The sequence below is a fragment of the Cynocephalus volans genome, chromosome 2 (genome assembly GCF_027409185.1).
Source record: "Cynocephalus volans isolate mCynVol1 chromosome 2, mCynVol1.pri, whole genome shotgun sequence".
In the NCBI taxonomy this organism is placed as follows: Eukaryota; Metazoa; Chordata; class Mammalia; order Dermoptera; family Cynocephalidae; genus Cynocephalus; species Cynocephalus volans.
The window spans coordinates 150,117,711-150,137,102 of NC_084461.1; the positions used below are offsets into that span (position 1 = coordinate 150,117,711).

Here is a 19,392-nt window from a genome sequence, read left to right on the forward strand (position 1 = left end):
GGCCTGAAAAGATTAAGTAATGAGAGTATCCAGCAAGAGATTTAGTGCTAAGTGAGGTAGGACCAAAGCAGCCTCCCATGGAGGAATCAAATTATATCATCGGAAAGAGATATTATTGAAGTCCCTCATGCTGAGCCTGGAAATCAGCACTTCTGGGGAGGGGAGGGCTGCCATCAGTAGCATAGCAATTTGGGACACCACACTGAAGTCTGCCTCATTAGCTTCAGGTAAATGGGTTATATATGGCAGGTGAGCAGGGTACAGTGACCCTGCCCAGTAGGAAAACCTGGTCAGTTTCTCAGTGACTGTGAGACTGTAAGTAGCAGGTTGGGGTCTTTTTTCTTAAATGAACAGGTTCTTTATAAGGGAAAAGTAACTAGATGGGATGGGAAAGAAAATGATTCCAATTCAAAGCTAACTTGAGTTTTTTAACTTCTGAAATTCCCAGGGGATAGAGGTTCCATGTAAGGGCTTGTTTTCCCTGAGAAGGCTGCAAGCTCTGGGAAGTGTCTCCGTCCTCCTACCCCAAGAAGATCTCCTCTTCTCTTCCCTCCCTTTGAATGGTACGACCATTCGTCAACAGCAGGATGAAGGCCTTTGGGAGTCAACCTTTACTCTTTCCTTTTGAATGCCTATTTTGTTGGTTCTTTCCTTAGAATGGTTCTTATGTGAGCTTTATCCTTTCATTTCTCTTCCTCAAGTATGAGGGTATGTCTAAGAGTTCATGGAAAGATCCATATTATCTTTTAATTCTATTTTTCTACAAACTCTTTGAAGTGCCCTCCTACATCATAATGGTAACCACGGGAAGGCAGCCTTAGTGCTTTGATAGAACCAACCACATCCTTTTTATAAAGGTAGGAATTGGTAATCCTTAGTTTCCACAGCAAATTTGTCACCAGTATCACCTCTTTCAAACCTCATTATCCCTTTTCTTAAAAGATAACTGCTACCCCAGCCAGCCCAACCCAGGGAAGCATCAGTCCTTGACTTCTTGTAAGGTAGTGCTCCCCCTGCCATGGTTTCCCCATCACTTAATATAAAAAGTCACACCCAAGGTAAGCAAATATCTTAGGGATGTGACTTCAACGCCAGAAAAAACCTGAGGGCTGGGGACTTGTGAGTCCCTTACTGCTCTGTGCCTTGGTTTCCCCAAATGTAAAATGACAGTATTGGTCTAGAAGTCCCAGAAGGTGCCATTCAGCTCTGGCATTCTATGAAGATGGTTTCTTACACCCTGAGAGGCTGTTGTAGAGACAGAAGCTTACACAGAGCTTGGCACAGAATGGAGAGTCACATGTGTGATCAGAAATTCTTCCATCTGAGATTGTTGTGTCTTCTTCCCCCCCACCCTTTATTTGTTTGTGTGTTTATTTATTTATTTTTAGCTTCCACAAATAAGTGAGAACATGTGGTATTTCTCTTTCTGTGCCTGACTTGTTTCACTTAATATAATCTTGTCTAAGTCCATCCATGTTGTTGTGAACGGTAGTATTTCATTCTTTTTTATAGCTGAGTAGTATTCCATTGTGTAGATGTACCACATTTTCCATATCCACTCATCTGATGATGGACATTTGGGCTGGTTCCAACTCTTGGCTATTGTAAATAGTGCTGCAATAAACATGGGAGTACAGGTATCACAATCACAACAATTCCTTGAACTTGTTAAGACAAGTGAACAGATATGATGTGGGGAGGGAGGGGGAGAGGGAAGGGGAAAGAGGAATGAGTAAAAAGTCATGAAAATCAACTACAATATACATTTAGAAGTTAAAATTTAAAAAAAACCATGATAATTTAGGTAAAATGCTAGAGCTCATAATAAATGCTTAATAAATGGTAGATATTTTTAGGAAAAAAAAAAAAAGAAATTCTTCCATCTGCTATGGGAGGAGCCAGAAAAAGACAAAAACAAACCTGAGACATATGCCCTACCCAAAGATTCCTAATTTTTTCTTTCCTTTCCTTTTTCCTTCACTGTTCCTATACCTTTGGCATCCCGATCCACATTTACTATTTGGTTGTGGTTGTGATTCTTCCTTCCTTCCTTCTTCTCTTCCTTACTCTCCAAGTTTTCTTCCTTTGTTTCCATCCAATCATCCTTTATTTACTCATTCATTTAATGAATGTGCCCTCACTGAAAAGACACCTCCTCTCTTTCTGATGACATGGAATTAAGGATGCTGAGGGGTCAGGTCTTCCATAACAGCAGCATCTCGCATTAACATGGGAGCCATAAAGAGAGTCCGAAGAACCGACGTTCCACAGTGCAGTACGGGTGGTGGCCTGTTATTGAATAATGGTAAGTTTTGCAGAAAGGAGAAGGGATGAATGGGGTGGGGGACAGGATGGGAGAAAGGGGGAAAAAAAAAAGAACATTGGTGTTGCAGCTTTGTACAATAACAAGCCAGAGTCTCGGAGAGAGCTAGCTTGGAAAACATAAATATTTTGATGTCCCATTGCGGTTCTGGTTCAGTTATTTCAGAAGATATGGTTCATTTCAGGTTCGAACTAATTCACCAGATGTCTTTCAAACAACCTCTGGTTTAGATCTCAGATCAAGAAAAAAATAATTTGGAGGTTTAGGTCAATGTTGAGTAAATTAGTGTAATCTATGCTTTTTTATTTTTTTTTCCAGACTAAGATTTGGTTTTTGTTTGAGTCCCCACAGGTCTTTCTTTCTTTCTTCTTCTTCTTTTTTTTTTTTTCCTTTTTTGGTAAAGCTTTCACTGAGCTGAGGCTTCCAATAGCTAGACAATCCCTTTCAATGCCCACTAGAAGTCAAAAATCAATGAGGCCTGGAGACAAAGCTTATCTTTTCATTTCATTGTATCACAGAATATTAATCCTGGATCTTTGAAATAAGCATCAAAAACAACTTTCCCTCCCTATCTCTCAGTCTCAGGCCCTGGCTCACATCTGCTAGAAGAGGATTCTAGCATGGGCTGTTTCTCTCTCTTTGCTGAGAGACCTGCTGTTGTAGTATGAAATCCTGCCCCACTGTGTTAGTTTTAACCTCATTCTTGTGTATGTGCACTCGTGTGAGTGTGCAGGGGCATGCGCGTGTGTGTGCATGGGCATGCATGTGAGTGTGCATGGGCATGTGTGCATGTGCATGCGAGTGTACATATGTACACCTGCTATTAACTAGTCACTTGGGGCTTTTGGAAGGCAATGAAGAGAGAGCTCTGTTTTGGAGCAAAAGGTGCCTTTGACCACACAGTGAGAAGCAGATTTTATGGAGATCACGTTCCTTCTCTCATTTGCCCATTTTCAGAGTATTTATTGAATGCCGACCATGTGCTAGATGCAGTGGTAGGAGATTACAGAGTTAACGAGACAGACAAAATTCCTGCTCTCGGGAAGCTTACATTCTACTGAGGAATGGGGGAGCAGAAAATAAACAAGTAAACAAATGAACAAAATAATTTCAGTCATGATAACGGCTATGAAGAAAATAAAACAAGTTCATCTTATAGACAGTGAATAGAAAGGTAAGAGAATATGAGTGTAGACAGGGTGACCAGGAAAGGGCTCTGTGAGGAAATGATGTTTGAGCTGGGACCTGTATTTCAACGAGGACCTGGCCATGGTGACATCTGCAGTTGGCATGATCTAGGCAGAAGGAAAAGCAAGGCCAAGAAGAGACCAGAGTCGTTGGAGCAATGGGACAAAGGCCCATGAGGCTGCAGTGTGGTGCATGTGGGGAGAGCAACCTGGGAGGCACTGGGAAAACCAATGGGGCCAGATTATGTAATAAGCTTGAGGCTTGTTTTAAGGACTACACAAAGTCATTAAAAGGTTTAATTGGGGAGAACAAAGAGACCTGATTTGTCTTAAAACCGTCATGGTGGCTGCTGGGTGAACGATGGATGAGGAGGGACTATGAGAAGCAAGAAGATTAGGGAGGAGGTCCTCGCAATCATCCAATCAAGAAAGGAGGATAGCTGGTCCAAGGGAGATGCAGCAGAGATGGAAGATGGCAGACAAATTGGTAATGTGTGGTGGTAAAGGCAGAGATGACAAATTCTATCCAACCTCCATGCCTCTCATGTTGATGACTACCCAGTCAGGGAGAAATTAAAGAGTAGAGTAGTCCCTGGGAAGCTCTGTCTTTCCCTGCTCCTGCCTTTCCACCCTCATTGGACCCAATGATCTCCCATTCTTCACTCTCATTTAAATAAAGGAACTTCCATGCAGAAGGGGAGAGGATCCTCAGAGAACACCATTAGCAATGGAAACGAGAACTATTATTTTCTAAGATAATTTTGTTCAGTGGCTGAGCCCTTGGGAACTGGTGGTTGACAACGCCCTGTTCTAAGCTATAAAATGGAATGGAAGTCCCTGAAGGTCTCAGGTAGAAGACTGACCTGTGCACATCTCTTCCAGGGAAAAGTGGAAGCTCTCTCTGGAGACTAGACAATATTTAAAGTAATAATTTACTGTCTCTGACACAGATCTGCCACTACCATCTCTATGCACCAAAAACACCAATTATGAGCCAAGGAGACAAAGAGCCTATCCCCGCCCCTCACGGCCACCACCTTTCTAACCCCTCATATTTTGTCACAGTATTGCTCAATAATTTTGGCTAATTCAACAGTCAGTATCTTGCACTAAAGAAAAATTTTATCTGTGCTTTGATTCAGCAGCACAGGAGGGATATTCATTTATCTGTCTGGGATTCTCCTATAGAACAGAAGATTTTATGTGTATGTACATGGTATGTCATATGTGTGTGCATATGCTTTTGAAAAAAGAAGTAGAGTAGTAGACATAGAGAAACAGGAAGGAGATGTTTAGGGCAGTAATGTCAATAAAATTGATGATCCAGCTTTCTTTCTATATTATTACCGCTGCTTTTCATCTTAAAAAATTACTGAAGGTATTATTAGGATTCTCTGAGAATCTTGATCCACAGCATAGAGCTTCATAAATCCCAAATTAAATAAGATTGAGATGGAGGGGATCAGTCCTAGGTTACCCCTTCACCCTCTTGGAAATCCACTTTTCTCTCCAGAATACTTTGGCCTCCAAAAGTCAAGATGCTCCTTTTGCTTGGGGATATGTTGGAATGATTCTATACACTTATTTTCAATCAAAAGCTGACTCATTGACCAACAATTCAAGTACAAAGCCCAGGACACACCAATGCGAGGCCAAACCATCAGTCCAATAGCACAATGCTGCACTTAGCCAACCATGGGGAAAGTTTCTGGCTATGCAATAGGCACTGCCAATCAAGAGGAGGCCACACGTCCAAGCAGTCTTCATCTCCACAAGCTGGGTGATGAGAATTAGAAAAGGAATGATGGAAAGAAAGAAACATCATGAATAAAACATTAAAATATTATTCAAAACCATGAATCAAAAACTCAGGTCCAGCATACTAAATTCAGTCAAAGAGCGTGAAATTTACTTAAACTTCTGCATTTCTATTTGTTTTGGACAGCACTGTGTTAACATAGTTTTGCTGTTGTTAATAATGTGTCAACACTTTCATTATAGGCCTCAAACTCCAGGACTCTGTAAATGAACAGCAAACCTTAAGCAGCGGAATTTAGAGTTCAAGTCCAGGATACTGAGCCCATAGGAAAGACAGAAGAAAGACAAAGTTACATAGTCATTTTGTAATTTAAAATTATGCTAGAATTTGGGGCATCAAATTAAAACTCTATTTGTCCCCTAGAGAGATTCTCAAGTGTTGGTTGAAAAGGAGAGATGATTAAGCTCTTTAGAAATGTTTTTGTTGATGCTGAATGTGGTTCAAGAACAAATATTTGAAGATTATTAGATGTGGGTACATTTGCATCATTCAGACAATTGAAGAATGTGTGTTTGGGGTTGGCCCACCTAAAAGGGCTGATTTTTTAAAAATATAATGTGGAATTTCCCTAACATTTAATTCCCTAGATAGTTTGTAACTCCAGATAAGGAGAATGAGGATCCCATAATGTGAGTAAAAGCTGGCCTCTGGCTCTCATTCTTAACAAAGAGCACACTCTTTATTTGAGCACCTTTGGTGATGGCCACAAAACTCCACCTAGGCTGACCGACTCCACCACACACCACAGGGTGCTGAGAGCAGCACTGGTGCTGTGCAGAAAGGTCTCAGCTGTCAAGGTTCCAGCTCTGCAGGTGGGTCCCAGCCAAGGAAGTCTGAGAAGGAGCCAGGTGGCAAGAAGCCCATACTCACACCCTCTGGGCTCCGACTTGACATTTCTGGGTTCTATACTCAGCATCTCGAAACCATCACATTGGAGTGGCTCACACACAGTAGGTGTTCAACAATGTTTTAGTTGTCCCTGGTCACATAATTCTTTTCCTGAGAATTGAGCAGGAATGCCACCAACAGAGAATTGACTGAGTTCCAGGTTTCAGCTGGGTGTTTGTCTTATGTTTCTATTTTTCCAACCTACTATTTTCACATACAATAAAGAGAATGTACCGACGTATGAAGACGTTCAGCCGTCTGTGCGAGAAGTGAGCTTGTCTTGCCTTCAGCTGTTTAATGCACCACCTGAGCTAAGATTCAGGAGGCATCTGAAGCCCTTACATATTTTACCCTTTCTCCCTACATTCTGCCTTTTTCTACAGTAATTCGGTTGGTCCCAGGGTTCTGCCATCAGCACCAGTGTTGTTGACCCAAGGTTAGTCAGATTTCCCTGGAAGGTGGCTTTTCTCACCCTGGCCCATAGCATGACACTAGAATGATGCATACATCTTCAGAGAACTGTCTTGGAATCCTCACCAAGTAAACCAGCAAAAACCTCTTACCTTCAAACCAAAGAAAATACTAAATCCATGAAATCACTTAAGCCACCCTTCCAAAGAGAGGGAGACTCAAAATACTTTATGCAGCAACCTAAGAAACTCATTTTGTGGGATGTTTCACATTCCAGTCTATGGTTTATTCCCCCCATATATCCTTGCCAGTAATATCAACCAGATGTGGCAAAGAAGTCTGTGCAGAATTGTAAAAATTACAAGCATATTCTGTAATTCCAAAGCATTGTAAAGTCACAGCTTGGTTTTCTTTCCTTCTTAAAAAAAAAAAAATTAAAAACAATTTCCAAGCTGGCAGAACATTCTCGGTACAAGTATTGCCTGATCACTTTAGAAAACTCTTCTGCTGGCCCAAAAGACTAAAGAGATTAAAAATGTAAAACCTAACTCTACCTTTGATAAATTGTAGGGAATTTAGAAAGGTCTACCTGCTAACATGTATTTAAGTCTATAAATTTTTCTCTTTTAATGTTTCAAGTCTTAATATCCTACATCTCAGATAGGAGCATGTGCTCATATATGCTTATAAAAGCATATAAGTTCAAGATACTGAACCATGAAAACTTCATAAATCTATGACTGTTTTCTCTCGTTTTTAAAGTATGTTTCAGCATAGGAGGCATGCAGTAAGGTAGAAAAGAAACATAGAATTGGGGGTCAAAAAGACCTGAGTTTATTCCTGGTGAGTTAAATTCCTCAAGCCTGTTTTGTCATCAGTGTAGTGAGCATAAAAATACCTACCTTGCAGGATTCTTGGAAGGACCAAAGAAGTTGGCACCTGCATAAAGTACCAGGCACATAGTAGGTGCTCAAAAGATGTTTAGTTCTTTTCCTCTTCCCAAATCTATAAAATATCGGGAGCTATGCTAGATGGGTGTTTCTTAAAGTATAAGAAACACCCACGGGTGACATACAGAAAAACCACCTAGGTTGCCTATTTACACAGTCAAATCCGTAGGTCCATTCCTGATCTGATGAAACAGACTTCCTGGGTGCATGCCAGGAAATCAGCATTTTAGCATCTCAAGCGATTTTTTTCCTGTATGCTAAATTTGAGAACCAACTGTAGCCTAGATCTTTGCTCTGCAAAGTGTGATCCCAGGCCAGACGGATCACTTGGGAGTTTGTTAGAAATGCAGATTCTTAGATCCCACTCCAGACCTACGGAACCAGAATCCACATTTTAGCAAGATCCCCAGGTGCAAAGATGTATAGTAAATTTTGAGAAGTGCTGGCCTGGATAACTTTCATTCCCAGTTCTAAAATTCTATGGGGTAAGAGTCTACAAGATAATTCAAAATATTAGGCTTGTAATCAACCCTATGAATAAGTCCACAGGCTTCTGTGCTCAGCTAGATAAATCCCCAGTGAAGGAAAGGAGAAAAGACACTTTCTAGGCCTTCTCTCCTAGTTCTGGCTTAAGGTACTACAGAGAGAGTGCAAGTCCACAAAACAGAAATACCAAGAGTGACAAGGCACCCGCTGTAACCCGTTATCTGTTCACACACAGATTAAAGCAAAATCTGTCTTCAAGTGCATGGCAAAACTTGCCATTGATGAAGCATGACGCAAAACACACAGAAGGCTGGCCCCAGTGCAATGTTCAGGGCTTGGGGAACAGAGGAAAAGGGGAGGAAATGGAGGCCCAGTTTGCAGGGACATTCTTCTTGAGTCTCACTTGGCTGTGCCCCAAGAAAAGTTACCATCCATCTGTGATGGTGAGGCTGGTCTCACCATCCCCATCTCCAGATGGTCTCACCATCCCCATCTCTCACCATCCCCATGCAGCCCCAGGCAGGCCATCTCTGAAGTCTCCACCTTCCTGATGGATTGCTTTTCTCATTTTCCTATTATCATTTCACCACATCAGATAACAACTCCATTGGAAAATTGGGTAATATGGTTTTTGTTTTCTCCACTGGTCTTTCACTTTTATAGCACTGTTTCACATCAATGCAGAGTTTTATAGAGACATATATTGCATGTAGTTATGTTTTAAAGTTTAGTGCAGAAGTGGAAGACTATGGTGGCTGCAAAGGGATCTATGAATAACAGCAGTTACTACGTAGAGGTATATGGCTCCAGTCATTCAACAACTCTGGGCTCATTTAGGGCTTCAAAGAGATAAAGAAACTAGCACTCACTAAGCTCCTGCTAGATGGCACTTTAGTTACTAACTTCTCCTAACTATAGTATAGAAAATGTGGTTAGAAATAAGAACTATAACAAAACAAGGATGCCCACTTTCCCCAGTCTTAGTTAATGTAGTACTAGAAGTTCTAGCCAGCTCAACAAGGCAAGAGAAAGCAATAAAGGACATCCAAATCAGAAAGGAGGAAGTTAAACTATCCCTCTTTACAGGTAACATGATCATATACATAGAAAACCCTAAAGACTCTACCAAAAAATTACTAGAACTAATAGATGAATTCAGCACAGTGGCAGGATATAAAACCAACACAAAAATCAATAGCCTTCCTATACACCAAAAACAAAATTGCTGAAGAAGAAATCAAGAAAGTAATCTCATCCACAATAGCTACCAAAAAAATGAAATACCTAGGAATAAATTTAACTAAGGAGGTGAAAGGCCTCAAAAATGAAAACTGTAAAACATTGGTGAAAAAAATTGAAGAGGACACAAATAAATGGAAAGATATCCCACATTCTTAGTTTGGAAGAAATGGCATCCTCAAAACATCCATATTACCCAAAGCTATCTACACATTCAACACAATCCCTATCAAAATACCAATAACATTCTTCACAGAAACAGAAAAACTCATCTTAAAATTTGTATGGAACCACAATTTAGCTATACAGTAAATTGGTATGCTTTACCATATAGCTAAAGTAATCTTGAACAAAAAGAACAAAGTGGGAGGCATCATACTTCCTGACTTTAAAATATACTATAAAGCTATAGTAATCAAAACAGCATGGTACTGTCATAAGAACAGACAAATAGACCAATGGAACAGAATAGAGTGCCCAGAAATAAACCCATGCACTTACAGCCAACTAAGTTTCAACAAAGGAACCAAGAATATACAATAGGGAAAGGACAACCTCTTCAACAAATGGTGCTGGAAAAACTTGATATCCACATGTGGAAAACTGAAACTAGATCCTATCTCTTACCATACATAAAATCAACTCAAAATGGATTAAGACCTAAATTTAAGACCAGAGACTATGAAACTACTAGAAGAAAAATATATTAGTCAGAGTTGTCCAGAGAGATAGAACCAATAGGACACTTACATAAATATATGAGAAGGGATTTATTAGGGGAATTGGTTTATGCAATTGTGAAGGCTGAGGAGTCCCATGATAGGCCATCTGCAAAAGGGATGCCAGTAGCATGGCTCAGTCCAAGTCAGAAGAACCAGGGAAGCTGATGGTGCCATTGGTATAAGTCTTGGAACCCAAAAGCTGGGGAGTCTCTAGTACTGAGATCCACAGTCAAGAGAGCAGAATTATATCCCAACTCTAGTGGAGAGAGAAAGAGAGATTCACCTTTTCCTCCATTTTTGTTCTTTCTGGGCCCCCAATGGATTAGATGGTTCCTGCCCATATTGAGGGAGGATCTTTCTCACCCAGTCCACTCAGACCCACATGCTAATCTCCTCTGGAAACACCTACATGGACACACTTAAAAAGATAGCTTTACTAGGTTTCTAGGTATTCTTTAATCTAATCAAGTTGACACTTAGAGTTAATCATCACAAAAACTTAGGAGAAATGCTACATGAAATGGGAGTGGGTGGCACTTTTTTGAGTGAGATTACAGAGGCACAGGCAACTAAAGCAAAAATACACAAATGGGACTTCATCAAACTAGAAAGCTTTTGCACTGCAAGAGACACCAACAACAAAGTAAAGAGACAACCTACAGAATGAGAGAAAGTGTTGGCAAACTGCACATCAGACAAGGGGCTAATTTCCAGAATATTTAAGGAACTCAAATAACTCAACAGTAAAAAACCAAATAACCCAATTAAAAAATTGGCAAAGGACCTGAGTAGACATTTCTCAAAAGAAGACATACAAATGGCCAATAAACACATGAAAAAATTCTCAACATCACTGCTCACTAGGGAAATGCAAATTAAAACCACAATGAGATATAATCTCACTCCAGTTAGAATGGCTGTTATCAACAGAGCAGAAAATAACAAATGCTGAGGAAGATACAGAGAAAAGGGAATCCTCCTACACGTTGATAGGGATATAAATTCATCCAGCCATTGTGGAAAACAGTGTGGAGGTTCCTCAGAGAACAAAAAAGAGATCTACCTTATGACCCAGCTATCCCACTACTGGGTATATACACAAAGGAGATGAAATCAATATATCGAAAAGACACCTGTGCTCCCATGTTCATTGCAAAGCTATTCACAACAGCCAAGACATGGAATCAACCTAAATGCCCATCAACAGATGAATGGATAAAAAAGCTGTGGTATATATACACAATGGAATACTACTCAGCTATAAGAAGAAATGATATCCTATTATTTGCAGCAACATGGACGGAACTGCAAACCATCATATTAAGTGAAGTCAATCCAGCATAGAAAGACAAATACCACATGATCTCACTCATATATGGAATCTAAAAAAACACAAAGTGCTTCTCATAGAAGTAGAGAGTAAAGTAATGGTTACCAGAGGCTGGGAGGGTAAGGGGCATCAGGGGTGGAAGGGAGGAGAGGGAGCAGACTAAAGGGTACAGAGCTATGCTGTCTACCCTAAGTGAATCATTGTGCAGTATGCACATATATTGAAACAACACACTGAACCCCACAAAAATGTACAAGTAAATGTTAAAATAAAAATTTTAAAAAGAAAAAAAAAAGTAGAAAGAAACGGGGGCTCTGGAGCCAGGCAAGTTTGGGTTTGAAGTTTGGCTCTGCCAGTTACTGGCTCTGTAACTTTGGGTAAACTGTCTAAATCTCAAGGACTCTGTTTCTTTATGTCTAAAATGGGGATAATATCATATCTACCTCCTAAATCTGAGATTGAGTGAGAGAATATATGTGAAGCACTTTGCAGAGCACCTGACCCATAGTAAATATGTAACACACACTTGGGAACTGACAAGAGCTGAATTGTGCCCCCTCCCCCCCAATTCATATGTTCGAAGCTTCAATCCCCAGTACCTCAGAATGTAACCATATTTGGAGATCAGGTCTTTAAAGAGCTGATTACGTTGAAATGAGGCTGTTAGGGTGGAGCCCTAATCTAATACGACTGGTGTTTCTCATAAGAAGAGGAAGAGACACAGAGGCAGCAGGAAGATGGCCATCTGCAAACCAAGGAGTGAGATCTCAGGAGAAACCAATCGGACCAGCACCTTGATCTTGGACTTCCAGCCTCTGGAACTGCGAGAAAATAAATTTTCTTTTGTTTAAGCCACCCAGTCTGTGGTCTTTCGTTATGACAGCCCTAGCAAACTAATACAGGAACTATGATTATTATCCCTATTGTACAGTTAATTAACCAACACGAGACTGAGAAAGTTGAGTTCACTTGACCAGGATCACCAGAAAGTATGATTCAAACTCTTACCCTGTACCCCTTACTCCATCCCTGCTCCTCCCCTCAATGCCCTGACCCTTCCAGCCTCTCCTTCTATGAGAACTGCTTTTTTTTTTTTTTTTTTTAGATTCCACATATGAGTCAGATCATGCGGTATTTGTATGGCTCCAAAGTTCCTGTTCATTGCTCTAATGTTGGGCTGCCTCCAAGAGACATTAGATCACCTTCCTAAATGCAGCTTCCAGTGTTTTGGGTCTAGAGCATGTATACACAATGCCTGTGATAAAGGCAGAAAATTGTAAATATGAAGCAGAGGTACAAACTAGCAGTAACGAGAGTTCAGAGGAGGGGGCGCATTCATTGGAAGCAAGTTCCCTGGAAACTGAAGTCACACAGCCTTTCACTCTTTGGTAGGGAAGCTGTTCCACCACGATAACAGCCCCAGTGCCTTGGGGCTAAGTTGGTTGGCCACATTTCATATTGTTTTCAGCTGCCTGGGGATTAACTTTCTAAGTCTCTTGCAACTCTACTGCCCCAAGTGAGTGACAGCAGGTTTAACCCCAGTGGTATTTTTTTTTAAACTGCCAAATACCTAGTAGAACTGAGTGGAAAATAATTGGAGCCCTCTGTTTGGCCACTAGCACAACTGCTTATGCAGTTACAGGTTTTAAACCATTACCAACTATTGAATGAACTCTGGACCTGAATCTGGGATGGGGGGCCAAAAGGACCCCAGTGTTCTGCTCATTCTCACATAGCAAAGTCGAAGTTTTCAAAAACAGTTGTGAGCCACGGTGTCCCTCAGCCCCTCCAAAGCTCTCCAATGCAGGTTTTTAATCACTGTTTTCACCTTGCCTTCTGTTCCTTCTAAAGAATTTCTGGTAATTCTTAGCCTTTAAATAACCAGAAATCCTTCACTGCTTCTCCCAAGTGTAGGTGAAAGAAAAAGCTGGAAGGAGATGCAAAAAGGAGAACTCAATAGCCTATAAACCATGTAACAGACTGTCCTCCATCCCATCCTCTCTAGATGAGACAACTGAAGCCCTGACAGGTGAAGTAACATGCCTAGGGGCACACAGCTTGTGGGTGGCAGAGCTGTTAGAACCTGGGTCTTCTCACCCCATGTACAGTGCTCATTCATCCCTCATCTATGAGTATTTTGGAGCCTGAACTCTTCCCCAGGTGCTGAAATGTTTACGCCACAGACCCCAAAGCCTCAGCTATGAACCACTCCCATCAGTCAGCTGGCCAAAGTTAACTGCAGACGTCTTTCACTGAGCACTTATCATGAGCTACATTCAATGTAAATGTTGTCTGTAGATGATTTGTACTTATCCTTATGACAACATAGAGAGAGAAGTTGTATTATTGTCTATTTTGCTGATGACGAACATGAGACCTACAAAGGTCAAGTAAATTGCCCAGGGTTTCAGGACACATAATTGACAGTCCCCTAACCCTTTCACACCACAGCTTCCACCTATCCTCAGCTCTGAGTCAGGCACAGTAGGGAGCCAAGAAAGAGCTGAAGCACAGTCCCTACACTGGACATCTTATGAGCTACATCAGGATGGGAGGGGGCTGGCATTTCTCCAGTGCCCAATGCATGGTAGAGACCTTGCTGGGCATTTTGCAGATGGCAATATTACCTAAAGCTCAGGGTACTTCCGAGCCCTAGGATTCTACACCCATGCTCTGTGTGCTTATGAACAGAGTAAGAGGACAGACACACACAGGTATCAGATGGTGCTGGCTTTGTGGGTGGCTGGGGGTGGGAGAACCAGCAAAGGCCTAAGAGAAGCTCTTGAATATGTGACAGGTCCATTATTAATCCTTTAGAAAGCATAACTTCAGCCCTCCACCTTAATCAGCATGGCACTGTGGTATGGTAGAAAGCTTAAGGACTTTTCAGAGACACAGACATGAATTGAGTCTCGGTCCCACTGTATCCCACCTATACAGCTATAGGCAAGTTAGATAACCCCTCTAAGCTGTGCAGGATTGGTGTAAAAGTTAAATATGAGTGTTGAGACAAGATGCCCAATGCGGTGCTGCTACTTAGATATATGGGGTATATGGGCAATTAATTTAAACTCTGCAAGCTTTAATTTCTTCATCTGTAAAATGAGAGTTATGATTGAGGTGTAGGCAGGGAACTCATTATATTGGAAAAAAGCACAAACTTCAGAGCCAGGTTACCCAAATTTGAGTACCGGTTCTGCTATTAAGCAGTTGTACAGTATTGAGTAAGTTCCTTAACTTCTCTGAGCCTCAGTTTCACATCTGTAGAACAGTACTAACCATAGTACTTACCCCACAGGGTTGTTAGGAGAATCATATGCATTGATAGATGTAAAGTGCTCAGAACAGTACCCGACACTCAATGTGTTTGCTAGTGTTATTATCTTAAAGTGTTATTGTGAGGATCCAAAGCACTCAATTAAAGCACGGGGAACTGAGTAGAGTAGATGCTCAATAAACTTGTAGACATCTGTTGTTTTTGCTTTTGGCGTCTTTTCTCCTGTCTTCTGGTAACAGAATTACTCTTTCCTGTGGGGAACCCATTCCCCAAACAATTGGGATGAACACATACCCTGAACACCCTCAGCCCCAAATAAGTGGGATGAACACATGACATAAACTTGATTAATCAGAGGACACTATCTCATTGGCAATAGCAATTTGCTTAGACATAGGCACATGACCAAGCTAAGTAATCAGAGTCTATCCACCCTCAGTTCTTTTCTACAAGACTGTTGACAAAGTCACTGTCTGCTGGGGTTGTTAAATTAGTACACTGTGAGTCTTCTGCTTTTGCTCGCTGTCATAGCCACTGTTGCAAGGGATGAGGGAGTGAGATGAAGTCCTAGTGACATCACTGAGCTCCCAGATGCAGTTGTTCCTGAAGCCATAACTACCACTGGACTTCTCAGTTACATGAACCAATATATCTCCTGTTTGGGTTAAACTAACTTTAGTTGCATTTTTGTAACTTGCTAGTTAGTAATTTTATTATCATAGCATATGTTCTCAATAAATATTATTTCATTTTCCCATCACTATTCAAAACATGCTTTATTATACAACCATAGCCTTTCCAAAAGGTATTCTTCAGATGAACACTGAATGTTAAGCAGTTTTTGTCTAGAAGTCTAACAATAAAAGAAAAGTGGTGTCCAGAATTGCTGCTTACCCTGCATGGCATACTGTGGAGTAGTCAGCCACACAGAACCCACATTTTGCATTCTATGGGAAATGGCTCCCTGTGTCTACTGAGATGCAGTGCTCTTTTAAAACAGAGCCAGTGGCATATGTATACATGCCCATGATTGCACATTTATTGATTTCTAATTTGTACCCTGCTTACTTCCAAAAAGGCCCTTGAGTGGCTGGAAAAATAAGACAAAGATATAATAGGGCCATTAAGAAAAATCAAAGATCAAGCCCAGAGAGAAAAGGGATTGCTGATTATATTCCAAACCTGGCTTAATATAGTTGCTTCAATAAAGAAAAATTATATTTAGCTCTCAGCTTTTTGGCAGCCCTTCAGAATGTGTAATGATAGGGCACATGGAAAACTGGGTATCCTTAATGTCTACAGCTCAACACCCAGCACAGAGGCCAAGTTGGGATAGGCACCCAGGGAAAAGCTAAATGAATGAATGAATGAATTAATGAATGGTGGATAAAAGAATCAAAGCTCCTTGACAGCACTGTTTATATCCTTAGGCTTCTATCACTCATTTATTCATCTATCATTCATTTATTCATTCACCCATCACTGACTGAGTGCCTGCCAACATGTGCCAAACTCTGTGCCTGGCTGGGAACCCAGAGAGGGTGGGATACCAAAATGAGTCAAACACCATTCCTGCCTTCCCAGCCGCAAAGCTTGAAGCAAAAGCTCAGTGTAATTGACCTCAGTACTCATTGCAACTCCTAGTCTCTTCATGCCTCCCAGAGAAAGGAGATAAGAAACTGAGGTTATAAAGACAGGAACTGTAGGAGTAACAATAATTAACAATAGTTGGCACTTACACTTAGACAGCACTTTAAACCCTAGAAAACACACATATGCACACCATTATCTCGGATACTTACAGCTCCTCTGCAAGGTAGGTAGAAAGGAGGAGGGGTATCTCCCTTTACTGATGAGGATATTTAAGCACAGAAGGGAACGTGACTTTCCCAAACTCTCTCAGTTAGAAAGCAGCAGTCAGGACATAACCCAGGGTTTTCCCACACCCCCGTGCCTGGTTTCCAGCAGGTCAGAGACCTGTTATCACCACCTGAATACCTCCTCTGCCTAGATAGAGTCCAGCTCTGCACAACTGGGCATCTCCTGATGGCCATGGGGAAGCTTCTGTGGGGAAGAACCAGCCCCCTTGACATCTTGCAGAACTGGAATACTCAGACCTCACCCATACAAAGCCATCCAGCAGCCTCAGCCTCATAGGCACCTTTCCTCTGCCTAGAAACCGATGCTGAGATTCCAGCTGAATAGCAGATTGTCTGCAATACTGAGTTGAGAGCAAGTTGAAAAGGTGCAATGTAGTATTGGGTGGCAATGGCTATTAGGTGTGCATTGAAGGAAAGAACTATCCAGGGAAGGGGAAGTTAAAAACCAGGATGGTTTCTGGTATGCTCATTTAGCATAGCTTATCCAGCTCTGCTGGACTGTCTACCCTCATGCCCATCCAGGTGGATCCAGACTGCAAGAGTGGAAAGGGGGACATCTCTTGTCCTACCTTTAACAAAGTCAGCTTGGTGGATTGAGCCAGAGAAATGGCATGCACAGCAAGAGGAGACCTCTACAAAATACAGGTATGTCCTTGACAGGCAAACAAGATCACTGCACCCTGGCACACCAGCCAACTGTGGCCTGCTGTTGTTCCAACAAATTGCCCTTTTAAAATACATTTATGCATATAATCCATGCATGTGTGTGCACACAAGCCTGTGTGTATAGACATATATAAATTATATAAATATATTTCCAATTCAGAACTCATTCTTCAGCACACACACTAACATGTGTTTTGTATTTCCCAATTTATCTCAGAGCCTACATGCATTGTTTGACTGCATAAGTAGGCATTAAACACAGCCATTGGGGATGAGAATAGTGGCCACAATGCTGGAGCCTCCCTAGTAATGTTAGGGTCCTCCCAGCCAGGCTGTGAATCTCGCGACCTGACTGCTAAGTAGTCACTCCATTCAGAAAGCCAAGCCTTCGGTGACCCAGTTCACCCCATGATCTACACTAATCACTGCCAGCAAGGTTTCAGGTTCACGATCATGGAGCTGTTCACTGTCAATAATTAGCACTTGCCCAACACACATAATATGTGAATCATGGTCTCCACACAGACGTGTATCTTCAGCTCCTGAGCTTCCAAACTCTCACAATGAATAAATGCACAGCGGTATCTCCAACTCTTCACTCCTTGTTATATCCTGGACCAAACAACACTCAAGGAAGATGTTTCTTCCTTTTTCCACAAAATCATAGACCTCCAGACCCAAGGTTCCTGGACCAGAAGTGGTAGGCAGTGGGCAAAGGGCAGGATCTGTTCCAGCTAGCAAGGTGGTCAGGCTGACATATTCAGTTGAAACCAATGCCCTCTGAGACCATTGGCAGTCTCATGTGAATAAACTCACCTCAACCCCCTCAGGGAATTTCTCTGAAGCAAGTTCAGATCCAAATTAAATGAAAGAGTTACTTTGCTCCCTGCAAGGGAATGATCCCTAACACAAGTTTCAAGTTCTCACCGGCCACTTAAGCCACCAACCTCTGAGAGAAGTACCAAGAAGTCAAGCCTGGAGGTGTGTGTGGGAGGCAGAGGACTCCATGTCAAGGCCCTGCTCCCAGTCTCCATGCCCAGCTGCACATGACACTGGGCTCCACACACTAAGGCAACCATGTTCTCCACATCACCAAAGCCAGAAAACACAAATCAACTCTACTCACAGTCTGGTGAGCTTTGGTGTGCTCTGGAAAAGCAATTCTGGAAGGACTTGAAGCTTATTCTTGTTCAGGCGCCTAAGAGGGGGAAAAAAAAAAGAATGAAAGGATGTCAAAGGGACATTAAAATGGATCAGGTTTATTTACAGACACCACTTCAATCAGTCAATCAACAGGTATTAAGAGATTCTGTAGATCTTTCCATATGGGATGCTTAAAATGTGTAAGGCATATTCAGCTTGGTGGAGCTTGTTGTCAAGTCAGGGATGTAAGGCAAAGGCAAAGCATAAGCAAAATCACAGCAGGTTAATATGCTGCCCGTCCACCATCACGAGTGTAGGATGGATGTAATTAATAGATCACAACGTTCTTTCTCACAGATCCCACATGAGACTTTTGAACTTTTCTCACCATGAACTCTGGGTAGTTATGACCAAGTGATGAAACTAGTATGTGAAATAAGCCACTAAAAACATAGATAAAATATCAGAAAAAACACCCCAGATCGTAAATGGCAGCAGTGGTGGGAGCAGATAGCAGTTGCCATAGAAACAGAGACAATCACCATGGGTTGAGGGACTGAGTGGAATCCCTGCCATCCTGGCTCTTCAGACCACAGCAGGGCTGCATGATGACTTCTGTGGGTCCTTGGCATTTTTGCCTTCGTGGGCTGCTTTCTCCATTAAAAAAACTTGAAATATATTTTACAACTGTGTTGGTACAAAAACAAATACATAACACTTATTTCTACCTAAAAGTTCATTTTTTTCCTTCTAATCTTAAGTTTAAAATTTAAAATTTGTCCCGGTAGGGATGGCCCACATTGAATGACGGCCAACAGAGAGTCAATCAGAGTTTCTCCTGAGCATGGTCAGTACTAAATACCCACAGAAAAGAAGCCCATCCGAGTTTCTGAGGGACACTGAACCATTCTTGGGATCTCCATGAAGGCTGCTTTCTTGGAGTGTTAGGCCAAGAAGCATACCCTGTTCCATGCTAGCCCCAATTTCTTTGCCCTAGCATCTTTATACTACAGTCAAATCAGTGAACACCCAAACCACTGTTAAAGCATATACCTCACAGTCGCCAGAGTC

At 41.7% G+C, this 19,392-nt stretch overlaps 1 protein-coding gene across 1 annotated transcript in view; it reads right to left on the bottom strand.

Moving 5' to 3' along the window:
* The window catches only part of SLIT3 (slit guidance ligand 3), a 597,642-nt gene that overhangs the window by 466,361 nt on the left and 111,889 nt on the right, over window positions 1-19,392 (bottom strand). Inside the window, exon 4 of the mRNA XM_063085643.1 lies at window positions 18,305-18,376. Within this exon, the coding sequence (XP_062941713.1) occupies window positions 18,305-18,376 (72 nt within the window). The remainder of the gene's footprint in view (window positions 1-18,304; window positions 18,377-19,392) is intronic.